Raw genomic sequence first — 24,420 nt, 5'->3', positions numbered from 1 at the left:
TAATTAAAGCACACAGTTTACAGTAAAATCCTATGAGCTCACACTTACCTTCTTTTAAAAATTGTATTCAATACCAAGACTTACTTCATTTTCATGGAAATCAACAATTAAATGATGGCAGTGATGAAGACATTGATACATGTGCGATACCAGACAGCACCAAACTTCGAGCACGGCACAAAAGCACAAAACGCGTGCAGGCAGAGACAACGGACACATCGAAGCCATGCAATTAACTCTTAAAAGTGAAACACAAACCGGAACACCAGTTGTAGAATTTGGATCCCAACCATATTGTCCCATGTGAGCATTTAGAAACAACATTGTAAAAATGCATAGGCGGGGTGGGTATATATTGATATGTTTTATCAATGTGAACACAACTGATACTTCAAAGTAAAGCCACACTGGAAGGAAGGAGGCTTTCTGTTCTTTCTATTGCATGGACATGAAGCTTTCATAGCTTTATCAGTTAGCCAAGTCCATGCTATCAACATCAAAGCATATATTTGAAGATAATTCAAACTACCTCAGACAAGGCCATCCAGCTCGTTAAAGTGTCAAGCTCGCAGTCTGACCTCTTGAAAATTTGACAAGATGCACGTCTCAGACTTCTAAGAAGGAAATTAGCCTCGTAAAAAAATCTAAATATATATCTATGTACGTTTTTGGTATAATCAAATATAAAAGGTGCACGAACAAAGGCACGGCGTTCTATTAAAGATCACAGATCAATTTATATCGACGTGCCTTTTCAAGCGTTGAGGTGAATCTTAATGTTAGCTGTAACTGGCTTCACTTATTCAGGCTGTGATATCAAATAGGCCTAGGACATGTGAGTGGAAGAAGTCTCTCTCTTGTCTTTTTTGAAACTACACCAAGTAGTGTAAATGTCTGTAAGCAGTGGAACTCGGGATGCGATTCAAACCAATTTAACTGGCATTCTTGTCAAGGTGAGGGGCCTTTGTCACAAAGAGAATTGTATTGCTTCCAAAGGGAATGACGTTGTTTTCATTACCCCTTTGTCAGCATCGAGTGAAAAGAAAGCAAAGCCAAAGTCAATTACATTTGATAAGCAATGTTTAGTTTGACTCCCATACTTGTCTCTCTGTAGGGCTCTTTTAGGGACAGCATGAGGGAAAGGAAAGAAGAAAAGAAAACACAGTAAGCATAACAGTGACAGGTAGAAAGAGGAAAACGCACATATAGTATGCTGATGACTCATCAAGAAAATGTTTCTGCAATGCAATAGATTGTTTTAACCCTCATGCAAATTCTGTGCACCCACACAAAGAACCTGAACATATCTCATAACAAACAAATATATATATATATATAGCAAGAGAGAGAGAGAGAAAGAGAAAAAAAGATGGAATCCTTGGGTAAAACACAGATACGGTACTTTAGTGTCAAATAGACAGATAAATCTTTTGATGCATTAGCAGTCTTACTCTTCCTCATCTATGGCAGTGTAAGTGAGTCATAGCCCTCCATCACAACCTCCAATGTAAGCACTTTGTATTTCATACATAAATTATCAGCTGATCAAAGCTCTCTGAGGTTCTTTGTTGTTGTTGTTGTTTTTTAACTTGAGTTTTCCCAGTTTTACAGACTCGCAAAGTTACAGCAAACACATATTGAGTTGCTGAGAGCTGGAATAGCTCTGCAGAGAGAAAATAAAATAGCATTTCGATAGTCATACTGACCCACGATGGCTTGCCGGTTTCTAATACCCAGCTCTAATACTTGGAATGCTTTAATATCTGCGATACTGAAAATGTTTTTTGTTTTTTTGTTTTTAAATCACAATAAGTAGACTGAATCTATGTTGAGTTGAAAATCTACATTTGAACATATGAATGAGTAATTATGACAGTTACCAAGTTTGAAATGAAGTGCTAAATAGCTATTTCTACGGTGGCCCTGAGAGGCCAAATGGACTGCAACTTAAGAAAACACCAGCAATAAGAAAAACACTGCAAAAGCACACAAAACACAACAGAAATAGAAAAAATGGAAATAGGAAAAAACAGATTTCCAAAATCACAAGAGAAGTGTTTCTGGGGAGACAATAACCCGACGGACCAGTTGCAGGAACCAAAACATGCTAGGTGTGTTTTATTCTCATGATTCATGTAATGCTGATGGCTGATTTTTAGGCTAATAGTTAGGCTAACACACTTACCTCTCATCTTTTCTTTCCTCATAAAACCGATAGATCCTCCACTTCTTTTAAGTGTCACCCAGCGCAATACTTAGCATATTTTGGTTCCTGCAGCTGGTCCGTCGGGTTTTTGTCTCCCCAGAAACACTTCCCTTGTGCTTTTGGAAATCTGTTTTTTCCTATTTCTGCTTTTCCTATTTCCATTGTGTTTTGTGTGCTTTTACAGCGTTTTTCTTATTGCTGGTGTTTTCCTAGGTTGCAGTCCATTTGGCCTTTCAGGGCCACCGTAAATTACAGCTAAAGAAACAAATGAACTGTAACCTCTGAATTTTTCCTTCAAACCGCTCTGTTATGTAGCACCGGCGATTTGCATTTTTAAATTCTTGCTTGCCTCAGCGACATTTATCACAAAACAACAGTGTCTGAGAATCTAACAGCGGTGTTCACGAGAATGCAATGCTAAAAGCTAAAACAAAAAAACAAAACAAGAAAACATTGAGACAAAGCACACACGAGCTTCACTGACAACACAGGAGCACATTTAAAATAAATGACTGGTGTTGTATCTGGCTCCCTATAGGCGCCGACTCTTGATTTCAGAGGATTTCCTCATTTTTACACTGTGTGTTTGGCCAAACAGCCACGAGTGAGTGCAACTTATGTAATCGAATAGCACGGCTCTGAACACAAGCCAAGATGCAACACCACTGAAAAATCCCACAGCAAAACAAACCTGTAGGATTTTTATGATAAAGCTATAGCTTGTTCAAAGCTAACACAAAGACAGCAAGGGCAGTGTTGTTGTTTTTTTTGTTTCTAAATTAAAGCGCTGTTAAAACTCTCAAGGCGACTGCTGGGATTTCAGCTTAGTGCATTACTTTTAATAGTCCAATCATAAAGTTGCTTTTTGTTTTGGGATGGGAACAAAGATGTGCCCCCTAGAGTACCTCCAGGCTCAGACATGAAAAAAAAAACAAAACACTGCCCTAGCCACAATGTTAAAGAATGAAAGAAGCTTGCACACCTTGTGTGTTGTACATGCCCAGAGGGTTGTTATAGACTGCCGATTCCCCAAGCAATGTATTATAGGGATTGTTAGTGCCATGAGGACGTAGGAGTGCATTAGGTATAAGATGGTTAGCCATAGCCCCTGGAGCAGCCAGAGAAAGACAGAGTGAGACAGGAAAAAAGGAGACAGGAAAAAGGTAGGTGGGTAGATAAATTGAGATATAGACAGAAACAGAGAGAACATACATATCAGTTGGGCAGATGCAGCTGAGCAGTGACAGCCATTAACATCCAAATGATCATATGGTCATTAATGTGAGGGAGGTTTTGCTACATGAAAGTGGCAGAACTGACGCGGCTAATGGAAAGTGTATTAATTGTACCGTTAATGTCGGCCATTAGCTTTAAGCCCTTTTTCGTGCTCCACATTCAGGCAGTATACAGGTAAACTTTCCAAAGGAGAACCGACATGGCCAACACAGCACAGGTATTGGTACGTCTCTGGACTCAAACAGGACAACACAGAGGGCACGCACCTGTCTGAGGGTGTTTTAGGAAACTGCATTACTAATTACTTTTTTTACCCCCAATATTAATGTTAGGAATGTCATAGGTGTGTCTCAACTCCTAGGCCAGGTCCTTCAGAGGCCACATTTGAAGGCCAATTACGTCAGAGCTAGGAGACGAAGGCTGTCCCAATTCGAAGGCTGCTCCAAATGCGGCCAACAAATACGTCTTTCGTTTCCCTGGATTTGAAGGATGAGTCGGGTGTATCCTTCATGGCCCAACCTATCCCAGAATTAATAACGCGGCCCAGCCAATTCCAGTTTCCAACAATGGCGGCAGCTACTTAGTTTTATTACTCTTTCTTGGTCACAAAATGAATTTTTAAGATATTTTCAGGCGAGAATGTAGCTGTGTAAACTTCAAATATCTGCTCGATTAATCAAGAGATCACACAGGCCACGCAGACCGCGAAGGCCAGGTCCTCTGAAGGATGCGGCCTAGGGGACACAGCTAAAGCTGCATATTTCTTTTAAAAGCAGGGGTGTATTGCTTCTCAGACTGGAGCTGAATATGCAGTACAGCTGTCCACATTCTTCTCTCGCTGTCCCATCCGCCAATTTCACGATGGCCCTCGAGCCGACTCCACTGAGAGTCTTTTTACTGCTTGAGCTCACATTACATTACTACTAGAAGTATGATATAAGGTTGAAGAGAAAGATGTATAAGTGCAGAAGCCTGGGAAGTAAACACAGTCCCAGGAAGAGGTTTTATCTGACAGCCATGGAGTAAAAAAGGAAGGATTGCTTCATCCCTGTAACTGAGCTGCTAGCTAAAAGCTACTGGTATGTTAGCCTAGCTTAGCTGAGCTACTAGCTACTTGCATGTTAGCAAAGCTCTGTTTTTGCTTTAGTTTTTTTGTTTGTTTGTTTTTATTAAGGCCAGCACATGTAGGCTGATAACAGATTTGTGTGTTCATGATATGCTAATTAGCCATGTTCTCGTGATACTTAAGCTAATTAGCATTGTTGAACTATAAAGGAGCATCCAGACAGGGAGTGATTCACTCATCCCGCATTGCTTTCAAGTTGAGCATTGGTCGCTGGCGGACATTCCAGACTGGGTGACATTCCAATACAGGGGTGGGCAATTAGTTTTCCCAATTTGAGAGACTGGGACTGTTGTGGATGCACCAATAAGCTGAAACAATCTGCTCGATATTAATTTTAACTTTATAAGCTTATCGGTGGGCCCTCCACAACAGTCCCAGTGTCTCACATGAACAAATAGGTTCATGGCACAGGTCCCCCACCACCTTTGGGATTGGCTGCTCTAACATGTACTACCCAACCCTATGTCACTCACCAAGAGCAGGTAGCAGCTTCAATTGGCAGTAAGCGTTATATACATGAACTTTTATCAACTCATCACAAGCAAAGCAAAGCATCAGATCCACAATTCAGTTCAACAATGCAAGAACTCTGCTCTGTTTAAAGTGAATGAAATGCACGACCAAGGATGCCTGAAACGCTTACGTGTGTTTACATTTTTAAAGACCCTTCAGGTAAATATTGAACTGGAAAATAATGATCCAAACATCATCGAGCCTTTAAAAAAAAATAATAAAAAGAATTCTCTCCCTTTTTCACACGCTTAAAAACACAACAAAAAATAAGCCTGGGTATAAACGCTAGTTAAAAATAAGATCTATTCACAGCTTTGTTGTTGTTGTCCTGCCTGTGTGGAAGTTCGGCCTGAGTTTAGCTACTTTAGCGCCTCAGCTCTGCTGTTGTGCTCAATTGCGGGAAGTTTACACTCTCTGACATAGCATTGGAAATGAAGTTGACTGCTGCTGAAAAGAAATGATAGGCCTGCTTTTGTCTATCTTTAAAAAAAAAAGAATTTCAAGAGGCAGAGCCCTGACTATTAGCGCTGTAAATTGCATGCTGTGTGAAAATGGGAAGCTTGACAGGTGCAGCAGTACGAAGGAAGCCTACCAACAGCCGGGGCCTGCACCATTATTATTACTTCTGGCATTGCCAATCTTATGAGATGAAGTGGTCTAATATTTCCTTTTCTCCAAAGAGCAAAGTTCAATACTTGCTCATTCTCTTTGCGCAGTTGCCGAAATAACCTTTGAATGAAGCGATATGTCCTCTCTATAGTGAAGACGGTCATTACTTTGCATCAGCCTCGCCTCTTCCACGGAAACAGAACAGAGGCTCATTTTCTATTTATGCAGCGTTTGTGTTCAGATTCTTGCTGCCAGGATCTGGCCCAAATGACTCATCAGTTTCCCATCCACATACTACCGCACCAAAGCAACCTTCACAGTCTGAGCCCGGTGATTAGCTGCAGATTTGAAGGCTGCAATCTCAAACACGAATGCTGCAGATTCAGTAATGTTTGTTTTTCTTACAGTAGCTGATGGTTAAAAAAAAAAAATCCAAGTGTCTGAATACATTATGTGGGATATCAAGTATGCTGAAAATACTTCTCAGGCGCATTCATTTCCTGTTTACAAGTCGTTGATTTTCTTTTTTTCCTTCTCTCTCCACGTCAACGTATGAGGCTATTATTTTTAAAGGAGCCGAATTTAAGACTTGTGAGGGCGTTACATGCGCGCGCCTCCTGTATGCACTGTGCCAGAGCGGGTAAACATCTTTTATCTGAGGTGCGAGTACACCGTAATTAGATCCTCCGGCAGAGTGTACTGTTCTTTTTCCAACGCTCTGAATCTGTCACACCACTGGGGAAAGGTTTTTATAGTACCCCGTGACTCTCCCCTTCCTCTTAAAAGTTAGACTTCTTTTTTTTTTTATGGCGTTCTAATTGCACTTGTACTTTTTATGTCTAAAGACTATGCTTAATGAAATTTAAAAGCACTATAGTGCCGCTGCGTTGGTCTCATCTTTCAGCATTATTCCTACTTTTTTGAGTATTAATTAGCCACGTTATCATTTTGCCTGGGAATCTGGATGTTTAGATTTTTAAAACAAGAAAAAAACCTGTAATTTGATGTTGCTGTTGCTGCTTGCCCTAATTACAGAGTATTCCATAAACACCAGCCCCCCTCTTGAATTCTCCCAATGACAGATCCCCCACTGACTGTGCCTGTGTTTGAATTGGACAATTTGCCCCCCCCCCAAAAAAAAGAAAGAATCACACTGATTGTGCAGAAATAATCTTGAATGCTGGGATAAATTGAACATGCAAAGCTATCAAGATGATTGCATGACTCCGCTCTCGAGATGATCACAGTCAGAGCGTCAGCTGCAGGCTCACTCTCTCACACACAAGGAGTTTCGGGGGGGAAGAAGAATACGGAGCACAAAACAGCTAGGAATATTCGCTCCTCAACATATAATTCCTTAATAACAACACGGGAGCAGCCTCGGAGAAGTGCAAATTCTATTTGCATCTGTTTCTTATAACACGTGGGATGGAAGAACACACTTCCCAGCATGCTCTTTAGCTCATGTGAGTGCTTTCTCAATCAGATCGAGCCTTGTGAGAAGGCCGGGGGGATTGAAATGAACGTATAATTTTTACCTCTTTTTATTTTAACATATATTTACAGGAGATCCATGCAGGCTTTTCTTTCAGTCCTGCCCCGTTTCAGCCTCCCCACTATTGATAAAAGCTGCGTCTGTTGACGGTGCTAAGCCGAGCACCTAATTATTGAGATCATGACACTTCCTCCCCGTGTCGAACATTAATCCATCATTGTAAGTGTGCATTAGCGTCTATGCGAGCAGACGCCCAGAGCGAATTTAGAGAGTGAGCGGTGTGGCACTCGCGTCAAGAGATGTCGGGGAGGGATGCCAGCGAGCGCAGCATTTGCTCCCGTTAACCTGAGAGACTCCAAAGTTTACTCTGTCTGTCAATGAATTATATGGAAACTCTTTAGTCCCATATATATGAGAGAAGCTCCCAGCCAATTGATTTTTAGGTTTTTCAGTAAGCACTTTTCCTGGTTTCTCACTCAAGGCTTTTACAGGCAGAATGGGCGGGGTGTTCAATATATCCTTTATTGCACACTCATCAAATGAATTAAATGTGATGAAATGCATGATTTACCTAGAACCTGCTATTCTCTCTACCACCTAATCTATTTAGTGTTACTTTTCCTAACAAAACGATAGAAAACGGTTGGTTTGTACTTCAAAATAAGACATAATAAACAATTTTCTGCAGCGGTGAAGCATTTATCCTTTCAATCTGTCACTTGAACAGGTAAGAATTTGCAGCTCTATTGGCAGGAGTTTTCATTTTCGTGATTTCTTACATTGTAAACCTTGCTGTGGTATTTGGTAATAATTAACAGCGAAGTAGGGTGGGGGAGATGCATATTTCACTTGGCGTTTTTAATTATTTCGCAGTATGTGAGGAAAATTGCTGTGAAATGAGTGATTTGCCTTGACTTTTTACAGCTGGATTGAGGTTTGCAGCTGAAAGCTTTAAAGAGGCTTTTAATTCTGCAAAGCCCTCGTGTCATTATTAAGAGGAATGCAAGTCCAAACGCAATTTGAGAAAAATAGCGTTGCTTTTGTGAGAGAGAGAGAGAAAAAAAAATAAAAAAGTTTCTCAGTCACAGTCATAAATTCTGAGGTGAAGGCTGGTGTATTGAATCACTCAAGAAAAGATGTGCTGCGGAAACAAATACCTCTGTTGAGCGATGCAGAGCTGTTGATGTCCCCGGTCATAAAAGAGGACTCGGACTGTTTTCTGACCGTGTCGTTCCACATTCGACGGATGCGGCTCTGCGGAGAAAAATAACATTTCACCTTATAAAAATATTCACTCTGGGGGAAAAAAATAGAAGTCTGCACATGGAGGACGAGTGAAAAGTCTCAGGCTTTCAGCATATTTCCTCAAGCGTGCACTCATATTCTTCACAGCTCAATAACGGCTGAGATATGAAGAAAAAGAGATGCTATCGGCTTTCGAATCTAGTATTTAACCCTGAAACATGTCAGCTGTAAGTAACCTCCAATTAAAAATGAGCATTAGCACTATGATAGGTTAAATCAATAATAAAGTCATCAGTCAAGCTCTCTTGAGTCTGTATCTTGGGTTGGAAAGGGCTCAATCCAACAGAGTTCATCCTGGTTAATTATCACAGTCCCGTGGGCTATTGCACAAGCTAAGGGAGTGCATCTAACCATAGAAAAGAGTCCTTTCTATCCTGTGTGCAGAACATTTGAGAGTTTTCTGATTAAAGTATAAAAAAAATTGTTGTTTTTAAAAATATACATTTGTGATGGTATACTTAACCAGGCCGAAACAAGGCTTGGTTGTCAAATGTAGGGAAAAAAGGGATAAAGGCTGTTTGGTAACCCGTGGCAACATATGAAAAAAATATGCATTCCTCAATCAGTTGGCAGCTGGTTGCAGCAGGTGAAATTGGCCACAAAGAGATGTTTGGTGCTACACGAAAAAACCTCCTTGCGATTGCTCTGGCAGATTGCTACAGTTACCTGTAGTTGGCGTCTTTTATGGAAATCGCCAACTTGTGTGCAGACACTTGCCAACCGCTCACTGAGCAACCTTTAAAATAAAAGGTCCACCTTCTGATCCGTGTTGGTTGCAGCACTGAGGGACGGCCTTTACTTTGAAGGTGAGCAATTTCCACTCTGTCTGTGTCCTCTGTGCAAATTATAGGTGACACTGGCAATCTAGTAGCTACCAAAGAATGCACAAGAGCATGCTGAAGTTGCCAAACGGTCTCTAGGCCTGTGTTATTGGAGCCTTATTAAGGAGTTTTTCCACCACATGTGGCCAGAACAGCTTCAATACACCTTGGTATTGATTATGTGCATGTGTGAAACTCTCCTGGGGACAATGAACACCCTTCTGCTTTAACATTGCTGGTGAAAAAAGTGGTCTAAATGACCCTGAAATTCCCAGACACGGGATTGATTGGTTTGAGATTTTTTTAACTGAAGGTTAAAAATTCAGTTAACATAGTTTTCATACTTATCAGACCAACGGATTTCAAGGGTCATGGGTTTTTCCTTTAATCTGTCACATCTGTATATAATACATTTTAAGCAAGACTCCAAGTTAGCCAGACTTCTCAGGAGGAAATTATCCTCCCAGTAATCCATTCATCGAGTTTAACAACATTACGCCTTTCATCTGTCTGCTTTTACTGCAGCCTTTACCCCATCACTGGTTCACCCCTTCACCAGTGCACCAATAACAAGTCAAGCCTCCATCTGCACTTCCCTTAGGGGACCTGTGACTGGATGTGAGTTACAGGGCCCTAACCCTATAAATCTAACTAATCGATGCGGCCGACTGCAAATTTTTAATTAAATGAATCTTGTTCATTTTGATGATTTACTACTACTACTAGACTTGTGTGTGGAACAGTTTCCAGTTAAAGCAGAGCTTATTATGGTCCACTTAAAAATAATTTGGGTACTAAATGCAATCTGGCTAAAGTTTTAATTTGGTTTGATTATTCACTCAGTCCTTTAATTTTACCCATGGTGAATTCTTGATTTTCATAAGTGATGGAAAATATTTTTAAATACAGACTCATTGTGTAACCATAAATGGAAGGCTGGTTCAAATCCCTGAAATCCCTGAAAAAATAATGCAGTTCAAAGGTCTAAGACAGCGGTCCCCAACCCCCGGGCCCCGGACCGGTACTGAGTTGAGGCTCAGGTGTGAAATTTATGGTTTTCAGGGTTTTTATCTTTAACTCGGTTTTCCTGGGTCTTTCCCCGTGTTGTAGTTGTGTGTCTTATTTTGAAAGAAATGTTTACGCGTTAACATAGCGACCAGAGAGCATTAATGGGCAGAGAGGAGGATGTTACTCTCAGTGTTGTTGGCGCATTTCAGGAGGACGCTGCTAATAAAGTTACAGAATCACACAGTGAATTCGCGTTTCTTATCATATTTACAAAATATCACAGTTTTTGTCTTGGTCGTATCCTTTTATTTTGTTGTATTTACACCTTAAAGGCTGATCCATGAAAATATTGTCTGACATTAAACCGGTCTGTGGCTCAAAATATGTTCGGGATCGCTTATCTAAGAGAAAACTATCCTCCTGTAATGGGAGCTAGAGCACAATAGAGCAACTGGTTCAAACCCCACATGAAGCATTTTTAGATTTAAACATATATACCTCCACACGCTCAAAATGTAGGTAGGAGGACTTAAAATAAAAGGGAAAGTTACTCAGCACGCTGGCTGTCTTTTTTCATATGCTAAATGCTTTCTTCCACCTTTTCTATATTTCTTCCTACTCCGGCTTTAACTAAAATTGGAGCAGCTGTCACTATACCTCACCTAATCTCTCGCTGAGCTTCCCCATCGCAGTGTGACATTTAAACCGAGGGCATGTTTTTATTTATAAAAGCTTAAAGCATTTTTCACATCATGAATTGGCGTCTGTTTCGAGCCGAGATGACACATCGCTCACATATTCAAACAGCAACATATACTGACACAGCTGATCTCATTATCATATTGCACACGATTCTGTCCCCAGACCTAAGGGACACAGATGGGTTGAAAATGACAGTGCCATTTCTTCTTCTTCTCCTTTTTTTTGGACAGACAAAAACTTGAACCATTCATAGCCGACGGGTTCGAATGTGCTCTGCTGATTACACATTCATTCCGAAGCCTCGGAGTTAGCAATAAACAACCACATCTTTCTGAGTGTTTCCATTCCTGTCTCGCTCATATAAAGTGACTGAGCATGAGGTTAGAGCCATCTTGTCAAACCACTGTGTATAATTAAACGCTTTGATCTGTGTGCGGAATCCAGCTTGTACCGTGGGTTGCCACTGCACGCTTGACTCTAAGGACTATTTATAATTGAACACTGGAAGAAATCGCACTCTTTGGGATATGGATACGATGTTCAGCTACGGCGTATCGCGCCAATTCATCCTATACTTCACGTCAACGTGGGTGGAATCCATTAACAATTTACTTTACAAGGAGACTTACCATCTATGCACCGAATTTACAAACCCTGGCATAGACAGTCAAATTTGAATTTGTAAGCATGAACAAATTCCCCATAAAGCTGAAGCCAGTACTTTCCTCAACGTCACTGTACTGATGCGCAGCCTAAATCCACCCCAGTGAAAACGAATTGCAGACTTACTCTTTTGCTTGCCTACTTTCTTCAAATCTTACGTAATCCTGAGTATCACTCGGGATCAAATCATTTCCCGCCTCTAGCTGCAGCATGCACATACACTACAAAGAAATCATCTTGCTGTTCACCTTTTTTTCCAAAGAACATATCACGTGGTAAGTTACAGGAGTGAAAAATGCTATTTAACCTGCGATCCCGTCGAATAACGTCCCGGAGCACGCGAGGCGGTGCCCTTGCCAGAGCCAATGGAGCTGTCCACGCTTTTGCCGCTGCAGCAGTGAGTACGCAGGCACTTCCCGTACTCCTTACGCACCTGTAAATTCAAAAGCACAGACAGGTTCGCACTAGCAGCTCACCACTTTCCAAACTTGCTACACTCCAGCATGCTCGTTATGGAAATCAATTCCAATGTGCATGTAGTTAATTAATGTGAGACCGTGCTATTTTCTGGATACGGGAGAGAACGCAAATGCCGACCTTCTTCTGCAGCACACAGTGGAAGATGAAGATGAACATTCCCTGCAGGGAGTTGAAGATAGTGAAGAGGTAGGCCATCACCACTGTGCTCTCGTTGACGTACATGAGGCCGAAAGCCCAGGTTAGGCCCAGCAGACATAGCAAGGCGATGGCGCCGATCACCCAAGATCTGAAATGTAAGCAAATAGCCATTTGATGAATAATTAATAAAAGCTGTCATTTCAGGAGAAGGAACATAAACTGCACCAAAGATATTAGGTCATAAAGCAATAAGGTACAACTTTAACTGTAAGGTCTGGAAATGAAGAACCTGCTTAATCCACAATTATAAATACAGTTTGAAATGAACAGGGAAAGGAAACTGATGATAAATGAGAATGATTTTTTTTCCCTTTTAGTCTTTTTCTATTCTTTATTTTTACACTTGCACTCTTTCAAACAAAAAGAAAAGCCTTTGATCCTCCCACAAAAATTAAGTGCAGTCTATATGTGTGGGTGACCAGTAAATACAGTCCTCGTTTCCAGGAAAAGAAAATTCATTAGTATATTACATGTTGGATTCTAGTGCCTGAGCTGAGTGTCTTGTAAAATCTTACTCAAGCAGAAGGTTTATCTGAAACAAATGCCCTTGAGATTACAAAGTCTATTAAGAGTAAGGGCTCTATCTTTGTGCTGGTGCACTGCGCAGAGAAGTGGCAGTTTTTTTTCCCCTTCACCTGCACCCTTTTGTATTCTGGTGACCCCTCTGGCAAGATCTAGATAAGTGTTTAATCACATTAATACACGATTCTTGTCAGAATGTGCCGTCTACCCTTACATGTACAGTATCCATGTAGTGCGCTTTGTCAAAGCTTAACCTCCTAAGACCCAAACTCTTCCACGGCATGCATTTTTAATTTCTCTTTGATATTTGGGCTGATTGGGGCCCGATGAATGTAAAAGCAAAGAATCACCAGATTTTTTTTTACCTTATTTTTGTTTTTATGAAAAATAAGAGCAACATATGAGGATATTAGTTTAAAATTTTGATAGAACAGTAGCAGTATAATGTCCTCATAAGTGGATATCAGGCCCTTGTAGAGCAGAATTGAGTATTTTGGTCTAAATAACCCAAAATGTGATGTCCACATACGTATGTGGACGCCAGGTCCTAGGAGGTTAATTATGCACACCAGAAACATCATGTTGTGGCTACTAAAGACTGCACATACAGCACCAGACTGACTAAACCAACTCTTGTGCACATTAATTTTTGGTTTTATCAGGATTCATCATAGCTGGGCTGTTATAGTTACATTTCTTGGGAGTGTTATTGGTTTTATGCTTTTAATGTGATGAGCTAATGTGATGAGCTTTTCCTTAACAGCAACATTTAAATTCATGTTGATGTGATATTTCTTTGTCTTTAGCAATTATTAAGAATATTATTGATTGTATACATAAATAAGACTTTCATATTTTCTGAGCTGCGATTTGTGCGAACTGTAATTCCAGTCGCCAAGTCTGTTTTCTTGTTGCTATGTGCTCATCTGACCTGGTTTTGAGAAATTATATCATTTTGGTTCAAGAAATTTTATAAGAGTGAACTGATAATCTCTGCTGATCATCCTTGTGCTTATGTCATCTTGAGCTTTCCATTTGTTTTAGCCATTGAGTGCATGTAGCTATTTTATCTGTTTTAATTTAGCTAGCTTATGAAGCTAAGCTTTAGTTATTTTTAGCAATTCATTTTAAACATATATTCACTATTATTAAACTGCTTCAACCTTTTATTCAGCTTTTGCCATTACTTAAGCTTTATATTTCAACTTTTTATTGATTACTTTTAGCTACCAATCAGTTACTTTCAGAAAATTAGTTCTTCCATACAATCACTATTCTTAGCTAACTAGCCATTAGCCATTAATTTTGATGGTTACTTTTAGTTATCATTAAATTGTTTTATACAAAAATCTTATAGTAGAATTCCATCTTTCACTTTTAGTTTTTCAGCTGCTTAATAGTTACTTTCGTTTATCACTCACTTTTTTAGCCACTTTTAGCTAGTTTTCAGGTTTAGCCTTTAGCTAGCTATTTTATTCATTGTTGTTCCACATTGCCTCTAAACGCATGTAATTTGTCATTAATTCCTATGTGTTGCTTTTTCTTCCTGTAATAATCTTTTTAAATGTCCTCAATGAGCACCTTGGGTTGGACGCCCAGCCCTTCAATTCAAACTTTGATTTGTGCCCAGATTCTTCCTTTTTGTTCTGGATAAAGGGAAGATGGGTGTATGGTATTTACACTACAGTACTAACATTTCTATACAGTGCGCTGTAACAATACAGGTGCCATTTAAAACTAATCTTGCTTGTCTCATCTGTAGGCTATGTATATCTAAGATCAGAGTACTTTGTGCACACTAATGTGGCCTTCAATGTGACTGAGTGCTCTACTATAAATCATGTTAATGATTCAGGGAGGCAGCCAGATGGATTTGGGTGCTGATTTGTTCATGGTGGAGTAAATGAAAGATGGCATTATGAGAAAAAAAGGGCCATTCCAATTTTGTCTTACTTCATCTTAGGTTCATAATCCTGATAGCTGAGCCATATAATGAGAACAAAATAAATTAGAGAACAGACAGAAATGAATCAAATCACATATTAAAGCAATGCAGAGGTAAAATAAATAAACAAAGATGTGGCAATAAATCCAATGTAAAAATTTAGAAATGAAGATGGAAACAACACAACGAGAAGGACGATGGCTTGCTTGCCTGTATGGGATTGATGCTAGCCTGCATTAATCCAATACATTTCCACATTTCCACATTTTGGAAGCGGATTTGTTAGTGATTTACAGATGTTAACAATAATTATCTCTTTTGCATAGGTATCTAGTTCCCTTCATAAATGCTGGCAGACCTTCACATTTAAGCGGTTATAAATGGGCCAGGTGCGCAGCGAAATAAATGATTTATGAATTCACCAGAGCAACCATTAAACATAATTTTCCCAGGGCTGTCTTAATGACCTGGTGGGAAAGGTACTTTATCAAGGCGATTGCCCCCAGATTGGACACAGAAACACAGGCAATGGACACACACAAAAAAAGAACAAAATGTTGTCCTCTAACTAGTGGGAGTTTTGTTGGAGGGATAGCGGATGATAGAGACAAAAGAGGTCATAAGAAATGCGTTGAGAGGACAGGATATGAAGAGGGTACGACTCATATCAGCACGGCACGGCTTATCTTCTTCTGGAGTTATCAGATAAAAATATGAGGGTGATTTTGAGGGCTGCATAGTAGGAGCCTCGAGGCAAAACTTCTGAGACTGCATTACAGTCGCTGAAAAGCATAACAGCTCACTTACAAATGAAGCGGGTGCATCTCAGCTTTTTTAGGCCCCATTCAGAACTGTAGCCTGAAAGCTACTAATACAATATCACTTACTGATCTGCTCATATTCTCAGCATCATTAACTTCAAAATAGTTTATGTAAAGTATATTTGACAAAGCTAATTATGTCGTAAAGGAATAATTGTAATTAAATGCTTTAAATACATTTTAGGGTGTCAAATTTAGCATTTTAGCAACTTATGCACTTTAGCTCAATTGTGGTCGTCACAAAGCCCGTACAAAAGCCCGTATAAATATATAATACATATACTGAGTGCTGTAGTAGACAGCTTTCAGCACTTTCCCTCCAAAAAAAGGTTTTATTGTACTAATTGTTGCCAAAGGGGGGCAATTTTAAGCAGAGAACTATTTCAGTCTGTGACATCAAATTACCTATTTCCCTCCAAATGACTTAATTTGCAGAGGTGCCATTCATTGCAATGTCACAGATCATTTATGTATGAGATTGCAATTGGTCAATTCAATTTGTTTTAAATCTACATAAAGTCATTTCATAGGCTCTTTCTGGGAGAGGAAAAAGAAGTGCCGTGATCAGGCCAACGGGGGTGTTAATTATTTAACCAAAGGTATGCTCTAAATGCAAATCACCCCAAAAATGTTTAAGACATCAATAGCGCAAAGTTTTTGATGACGGCACAGACATTTTTTTTTAATCTTTTACATCACAGCATTAGCATATTTCATTTGAAGCTCCTTATCTGAATTGGGAGGACTCTATGCTAAGCTAAAAATGTTCAGTCCATCATCTTCTAAGAAAGCTCAATTCAAGAGTAAGTTTGGTATTCAAAGTTACATCGGTGCAAAAGTCACGCTGCAATCCATGAATCACGGGGCAGCAGCAGCCACTGTCTCCATTACGGGGTGAGGAGGGGGGAAAAAACCACATCAAACACGATATCAATTCTATTCAACTCCTCTTCTGAGAAATGTTGCATCTTACCAGTGCCATTCTACAATAACACATCCATCATAATAACGGTAGCTAAAATGAAGAGGAGGGAGGAAAAAAATAGAAGATGAGAAACAGAAAGATGTTAAAGATAAACACGGCATAAGATAAAAAGGCAGGATGTGAGTGCTAATCAAAAAAAAGAAAAGCAAAGAGGGAGAAAGAGATACTCGGTGAAACAGAGATGAAACACTCATATTAAAACAAGGCAGTATGATGAAATCTGAACAAAAAACATGACATCAAGCCATAAAGAGGAACCAAATAGCAGGAAGATGAAACTAAAGAAGGCATAGCTCATTAAGCTAGGCTAAATTGACTTAATTAACCAATGCTATCATGATCATTAAAACCGGCTCACCTTGATAGATCATTAAAGGTAAAAAAGCATTGGATATATATATATATATATATGTATATAAAAGCCCACAGTAGCCTACACCTAATTCCAGTTTTCTGTGTGTGTTCATAGCGTTTTCTAATGGATGTTGGTGTAAAAACCTCATCAGATGAATGACGGCTGACAAAAAGCTGTACAGATCCATCTCTTTTTCTTTTTCTTTTTTTTTTCTTTTACAAACGGCCAACACTGCAGAGTGTTTTCGAGTCGGTAAGACTTGGGTTGAGGAGGTCAGTGGGTTGCTACATTTAGGAGAGCGCAGTGTTATAAATCACGTGACACTTAGGACCACAGCAATCAATATTTTTCCTGCAGAACCAACTACACAATGTATCTGGCCTGTGGAAAAATGGCCGATGTACATAAGTGGTCACATAATATGCTGGCGTCTTACTGAGTAGTAAGTAGTTACCTACTGCAAACTTTAAGATGAACTAAATCACATTGAATCATTTGTTGTATTTACTTTTTAAAGCATTTTCGATCAGTGTTATAGTCAGCGATGTACTTGCTGGTAATCAGCAATCCATTTCCAGGCTGAGCAGGCTAGGCACAGGGTCTGTGTGGGCAGCAGGTGTCCTGCTTGTAGTTCTCCAAATATCTGAAACATGGCACATTTGTGCTTCATAGTAGATGTTCGAGATTGGCCGTGTGCCTCTCCTTACACATACTACGCATATGTCTTGGTGTGAACGTGCAGTAAATGTGCAGAATCTATTGTTTAAGCATGTCGGTTTCTCGAAGCAGATCTGCCTGTGAGCAGAACACATACTGTGAGCCTACTCCCAACACTCTTCATAAGATTGGGAGGACACAGAAAGAGGCCATATGTTACAACGTTTAAAAGTGAGCTGCCAACACAAATAACAAGAAAATCCTGAAACACTTGGAGAAATGAGGTGGCACTGATTGGCTTTCACCATGAAGCCGCTGCAGGAGGTGTCAAGTTTGGATTAAGTATAGAAACCTCGTTATAGCTTTGACAAAGGATTGCAGAATAAAGAGAAACGAACAAGGTTAGGCTTAGTTAGGTGAACATGCATTAGTCTGCAATTTTGCATTACTAGATGCACTATTAAACTTACCCTGTGACACCGCTCATTGGAAATAATTCCCCTAACTCTAACAGCACTGTGAAAATGATATATCAAACCTAACAACAATACTGTGCGAATGCACGAGGAATTATACGTACATAGAGTCAGTGCTACTGAATGTGTTAGAAATCCAGTTATGCTATAACAGCACAATTATTTGAGACTAATGGATTAATGGATAGTTTTATTTGTTCTTACGAGGAATCTAGGATGTTAGTGATATTCAGTGACTTGTGAAATAATAGTAATGCAAAGTGAGTGGGTCCATAGTTAACTTTTCCCAGTTTTGAGATGAGTAATTGAAGGAAGAATCCATTAAGGGTGGTAAACACAAATTCATTACCTGGTGAGAGGTTGCAAGACGGTGCCTGCTATTGCTAGGCGAAACTGGTAAAATGGTGCTGCACTGAAAACCTCTTTGTGATTGCTTTAGCTGCTAGCAGATATCCGTGGTCGCCTGTAGTTTGTATTGTAGATGGTTAATGGTCTGCAAACACTTACCAAATATGATACTATGTGGTTATAAAAAGTGGAAGGCAAGCTTTCTTCAAAAGTAAAAGTTGTGTCTCAGGCAACTGCAGCAATCTGCAAGTGACCAAACCAAAAGTCATAAGGAGGTTTTTGGTGCAACACGCTCTTTGTGGCTAATCTCAAACAGTGACAGCCAGCAACAACTCACCAAACCATCAGGGAATACACGCCGCTTCTGTAGCGTAAGCTAGTTGACTGGGATGTCCATTAACAAACACCTGTCAGCTACAAAGCAATGTGCTACAAGCAGATCACTTCCAACTTGGATGGGGCTTTACTCTTCACTCTTAACCAAGCTTAGTACTGATAGCTTAGCATAACTAAGTAGGGTACCTTGTTAACCTTAGCAGATATGTTAGCTAAACCACTGAAAATAGCAACTTCAATAAGTCCTCATAGCATGTAGCAGCTCATGTTTGACATTGCCTTTTAATGCAAAACACCAGAATAAGACTGCTGAGGTTAAACGTAGGAGGAACTGATGTAGGGTAACAGTCGGGAAACACAGCTTCAAATCTAGGCAAATAATTTACTTCGCAGAGTTCACAAAACTAGTCAAAGCTTATTATTGTCCAGGTTACATTTTTTGGCACCGCTAAGAAGCAGCATATAAAAACCACAGCTCTGAGAAATCCTGTAGTGAATTTGTGATATGAAAGCACATTGGCACACTAGGGACTGACGTGGCGGAACCAAAGGCTGCCGTATCGAGCCTGCTGAAGATTGTTTTCTTTTCTTTTCCTTTTTTCTTTTTTTAAATGTGTGTATCACTTGGTTGAGAGGAGCGGGGCAGACAGGGGCCACTGTGCTGAGACAACCGGTGATGTGATGCCATGAAAAAAACCGCCACAACACGGCCATAAAGCAGACTAATGTGTCCAGAGTGGCTTAAAAAAAAAGCGAGGCAGACAGCAAAAACAGAGCAGAGACCCTTATCCATCATAGCATACAGGCAGCAAAACAACTTTACACCATCTGTGCAAAGAGCCTGCCCTGACACCAGGTAGCTGGAGCTTACGTCAAAAGCAATGACCGAAAATGCTATGTCACCCTACAGTGCAAATACAGAAACTTTCTGTGTGCGCATGAAACTTCTACAATCAAGTAATGAAATAATGCACCTAATGATGAATGAGACTAAAACATGTAAACACTAAAGCAAACTATGGCCTATTATTTTTGAGAAACCAGTGCACATTGACACAAGAGCATGTCTCAACAGGGGTGGGTGTCTTTTTACTATTTATATATACATATATATGAATTATGAGTTCATCTTTTGTGGCAAACATAATTACTGCGTGCAACACAAACACACACTAACAGTGTTGTAATCTCAGGCAGTAGCAGCAGAGGCCCTCATCTATCCTCTGGCGCCATGTGAACATGCAGTTTGATAACCATGGAGGAGCCCGAAGGGAGAACAGGAGGGGAGGTCTGATGTTAGGTACGTTTTGAGCCAGTGATATTTTTCAAGTTTACTTTTAGTCGTCCTGTTGGCTCATTGCTTAATGCAACTTAATAATTTATTACGTCTCTATTGCAAAATATCCTTTTATTCATTTTTCACCAGGCTTTTTTTTTCTCAACACAAATTAAGCATGCACCTTACAAGACAACTTGGCATGTAAGGTCTACTCAAGAAAGAAGTCATAACCCAATGCAGCCTCAGGTTATTATACAACATGATTCATTAGCATAAAGCTTTAGACATGTTGCAGGTTTTTTTAATGTATTGTGCTTTGTTTTGCTTGTGTGCTTATGCATAATCATAGAGCATGTGTTGGGGCAGGAGCTGCTACATGGCAGTGCAGCATACAGGACCGTATCTGATAAGACTGCCAACTCTGCACCGGTAATACCAACTTGTAGCCTGGTCACAAATGTTCCCTTGCAAAAACATGTTTTGATTATGATTAAATACATCCCAAACACACAGCTGTGTTATGTATGCAATCTCAGTTGTAGTTAACTGTTTGTTATTACGGCCGACTGTTGTCTTGGAACAGATCAGGCAGTGCTTTGAGCTTGGCACTAGCTTAATTGCATGCATGAGCATCAGTCTCAAAAGAGAATAACTGGCTATGCAATAAATTGGCTGTGTTCTCAAAAATACAGGCGTGTGCCAACAGGAAAAATCACACAAAAAAAGTTTGTGCTTTTGGCGTGATACTTGTTTATTTGCTCTTTTGTACTGTGTGTCTGCTCCTGATCGCACCAATTTCACCGTTTCCAAGCACTCGAACTCCTCCTTAAAAGACTATCTCATTATTTCACTGCAGCATATACAGCTATGGTAAAAAGAAAGTGCAGGCTAAACAACAACATGACATATTGCACTGTGACATTATTTATGTAGCAAAAACTAAGTCATAATGCAGAAGCAGTGTGTGAAAAGCGAAACACACCCCGTGATTCAATATCTTATAGAGCTAAGTTTAGCAGCAATAACTTGAAGCAATCATTTCCTGTGTGACGTTATCAGCCTCTCACACCATTGTGAAAGCACTTTGTTGTTTTGTAGCTGTGCTTCAGTTCATTGAGGTTTGAAGGCATTCGGGGAGGACCTTAAGAGGACTGTTGAGGTCTGGACTTTACTGGATCCCGCCCCCCCCCCTTTTCAGCCATTATGTTGTAGATTTGCTGCTGTGCCTACTTGCATGAAATGAGCCAATTTTCAGTCATAACATTACACTTTGGTATACAGAGAACTTCATGGTTGACTCAATGAATGCAAGGTTTGCAGGTATTAAATAAAAAATGATAATATGTCATGTTTTGGTGCATCGGATACCCCTGTGTAGGTGTTTTGCATTAATCATAACAATTAATGTCAGTCCAGGTTCAGCATTGCATGTGACCGATGTGCACTCAGGACGAAAAGTCCCAAAAATGGGCCGGTTAGGGTCAAGGTTAGGGGTTCGGATGTGATCATGTTTAGGGTTATGCTAATGGGGTTGGGGTTAAGGTTTTGTGTGTTGGCGTTTCCACGTCGCAAAACTACGACATCACAACAACGTGACTGGTCACTTGCAATGTTGAACCTGGATGAACATCAGCTTTGATGATCCAGGAACAACACCAACGCACAGATATCAGATCATGCATCATATTTTATATCTTATCTGAGGTTGCATTTAGCTAATGTAATGATTAGATTACTTGTGATTATGTCCGTATGCACGACTACTGAAAGTAACAGATACAGTGAATTTGTCCTGCATTAAAGACATTTTATATCATATTTGAATAGAAATATTTTTCCACCTTGGCCCTAGTTACCTTTGCAACACTGTCATTCATCTCACCTGCAGACTAAGTGTTTTACCAGCAAAGAAAATCTTCACCTTTGTTATAGTCATAATTGTCCCAGAAGCTTTTACATTATCTGAAAGCAGCCAGGCATTAGAGGATAAACAGACTGAAACACACATAACGCACACACAAAATGAATATTCATCTACGGCGTGTTGACACCAAGATAACACCGGGTCGGGCCTGTCAGATTGTCTCCTGGCCTTTTCCTGCACAGACAACAGTTTTCTTCAGATAATGATGGAGACGCAGCAGAATACCTGTTTGATTTTAACCCCATCTGACACAACCTTTCAATGTAATGGGAGGTGCTTACCTTGTAAGCTCAGATTTCCGCACCCTTGGGTTGGGTGTTCGCAACCTTAAGTGCTTTTAATGAGGTTTTGAAATATCAAAAGTGGAGGCAAGGCAAAGGGAACTGCTCGGAAACAGAGCCTTGAATACAAAGTACCACACAAAAGTTGCTCTTTAACCAGGGGTTCATTAAACCGAAGGAAACGGGTGGAAAAAGTCAACTCGAGACGACTCATACGAGACACAATCGAGCCGTCAGTGAAAAAGCACGTTTGGTCGGAAGCGAGCCGAGCACGCTCACATGGAAACATTGTTTCCCTCCCGTAAAAAAACAAGCAGTGCTATTTCTGGGAGACTAATGGATATCTGGGTGATCTGAGTGCTCTTACTTGATGTTGTCCAGGCAACCAGAGTCTGGTTTCAAGATGGCTGTGTGATGGAACATCTTGTAGAGAGCGATGCCCAGAAAGATCACGTTGAGCTGGAAGAGAGAAACAGACGGATTTTTACGGGGGCAAGGAGAAGGGAAAGCGAGAGAGGCAGAGAAGAATGGGAACAAAGCCTGTGTGTTTCCTGTTACTGGTCCATTCATTTTAAATCAGGGCACTTTGTAGCACAAAGCTGGAACAGTGCGGCCAGACTCGGTTTCCCACTTTGCCAAACAGAGCGCAAAATCCTATGAAACCTCTATCGGACTAAACAGGGATCGGTGAGACGAGGCAGCTGCACAGTTGCACGGCGGAGCCTTTCATCTGACTTATTCACACTTGTCTCATCATATTCACACTTACAGGCAGCCATGGGGAATTACCGTCCTTTCCTCTTTGCATTTGGAAAAATAAATAAATGAAATTTGTGCAAACGAGAAAACTTTGAGCCTTTACGGCATCGCAAGCTGCGGCAGACTTCAATGGTTATTCTTACTTCCTGCTTTTCCTGTTTCTGTTCAAAAAGCAGACAAGTAAATAAAACTTAAAAAGAAAGTCAAGCACATCTCAGCGAGTTGAACTTTTGCTCCCGTGTTTGTCAAACACGCTGTGATTACAGAGGGAAATTAATTGGCGGTCTTATATCCGACTGCTCGATTTAAAAAAAAAAAAACCCCACATTAAGCAGATCGACTCTGGTCTGTCTCTTTATTCGCATTTTCTCTGTTGAGTCAGAACAATAATAAGAAAATGAGTCAGTTCTGGTCATGTGGGTTTGCTCAGAATGGCTCCCTCCAAATTACAGCAATTAGGTGGATTTCATTGGCGATTTGCAGGTAGCGTTCAAGCTGACGTAAGACGAGGAGAATTAAAAATTGCACCTTTGTCCAAACACTCGCCAAATTTTCAGGGGCAGAACTGGAAGCGAGCCGAGGCCTTCTCTCCAACGAGATGGATATTCTTGTTTGTAAATCGGAGTAGAGAAAGGAGTGAGTCATGAGGCACGCAGAGATGCATTGTGAATGATTACGCCAAACTGGAGCGTGAAAGTGAATTATGCATGTTTGGATTTGACAGCCAGATCGCGGCTGGGCAGCGAGAGATGCGTTTCTCGGGAAATAATCCTATTGGACAAGCATATTGTGACTTCTTTTTTTTTCTTTGTTGTTAAAGATATCTATAAGTTTTGTGCCAACGCCGGATATTTAGCGTCATGGCTGACTGGTGTTTTTGGAAAATTAGGAGCGCATCTCCTGGTGACAAAGCAGTATTTTAGTGCTCGGCATTAGTGTAAATACTGAGATGAATGCGGGTCTTACATCAGATTTGGATCGATAAATGAGCTGTTTTATTGGGAGAAAATGAGGCCCTGTCCTAGTTGGGAAAGGCACAAAAAGCGTGTGTGTGTGTGCTTGCATACCACATACTGTACGCATCTATGTCCGGGGCTGAGTGTGTGCCTGCGAGGAAGAGATGGTTGGGGGAAAAAAAGGTAGTGGAGTAGGACTTGGAACGGGAACAAAATCAATCATAATCGCAGTGCGGATTACTCCAGCGCTGCATACTGAGCAGAGTTCGCTCTCTTTGTCCCTCTCCCTCTATCGCTCTGTATCTCACTTCCCCCACTCCCCCCCAAAATCGTCTCAGCCGGCGACTGCGGCAGGGTGACAAACTCCAATATATTCTCTACACCCCTCATTCGTTTTTCTGGACGGCTCCGTGC

General features: G+C 40.4%; 1 protein-coding gene across 26 annotated transcripts in view; it reads right to left on the bottom strand.

Annotated features, from left to right (window-relative positions):
- LOC113018655 (adhesion G protein-coupled receptor L3) overlaps positions 1-24,420 on the bottom strand; it is a 265,269-nt gene that overhangs the window by 3,019 nt on the left and 237,830 nt on the right. For 5 of the 26 annotated variants that reach the window (XM_026161932.1, XM_026161933.1, XM_026161945.1 and 2 more), the window contains 4 exons: positions 22,659-22,750; positions 12,282-12,450; positions 11,992-12,117; positions 8,343-8,439 (listed from right to left, as the gene is read on the bottom strand). In XM_026161932.1, coding sequence (XP_026017717.1) covers positions 8,343-8,439; positions 11,992-12,117; positions 12,282-12,450; positions 22,659-22,750 — 484 coding nt within the window. Of the gene's footprint in view, positions 1-1,066; positions 1,119-3,188; positions 3,315-8,342; positions 8,440-11,991; positions 12,118-12,281; positions 12,451-14,837; positions 14,865-16,623; positions 16,666-22,658; positions 22,751-24,420 lie in introns of all 26 variants that reach the window. The other 21 variants (XM_026161921.1, XM_026161925.1, XM_026161922.1 and 18 more) reach the window with 10 other exon arrangements.

This window comes from Astatotilapia calliptera, chromosome 3 (assembly GCF_900246225.1).
Source record: "Astatotilapia calliptera chromosome 3, fAstCal1.2, whole genome shotgun sequence".
Lineage (NCBI taxonomy): Eukaryota > Metazoa > Chordata > Actinopteri > Cichliformes > Cichlidae > Astatotilapia > Astatotilapia calliptera.
The sequence above is the reverse complement of the archived record's forward strand: the minus strand, read 5'-3'. Positions and strand labels throughout refer to the sequence as shown.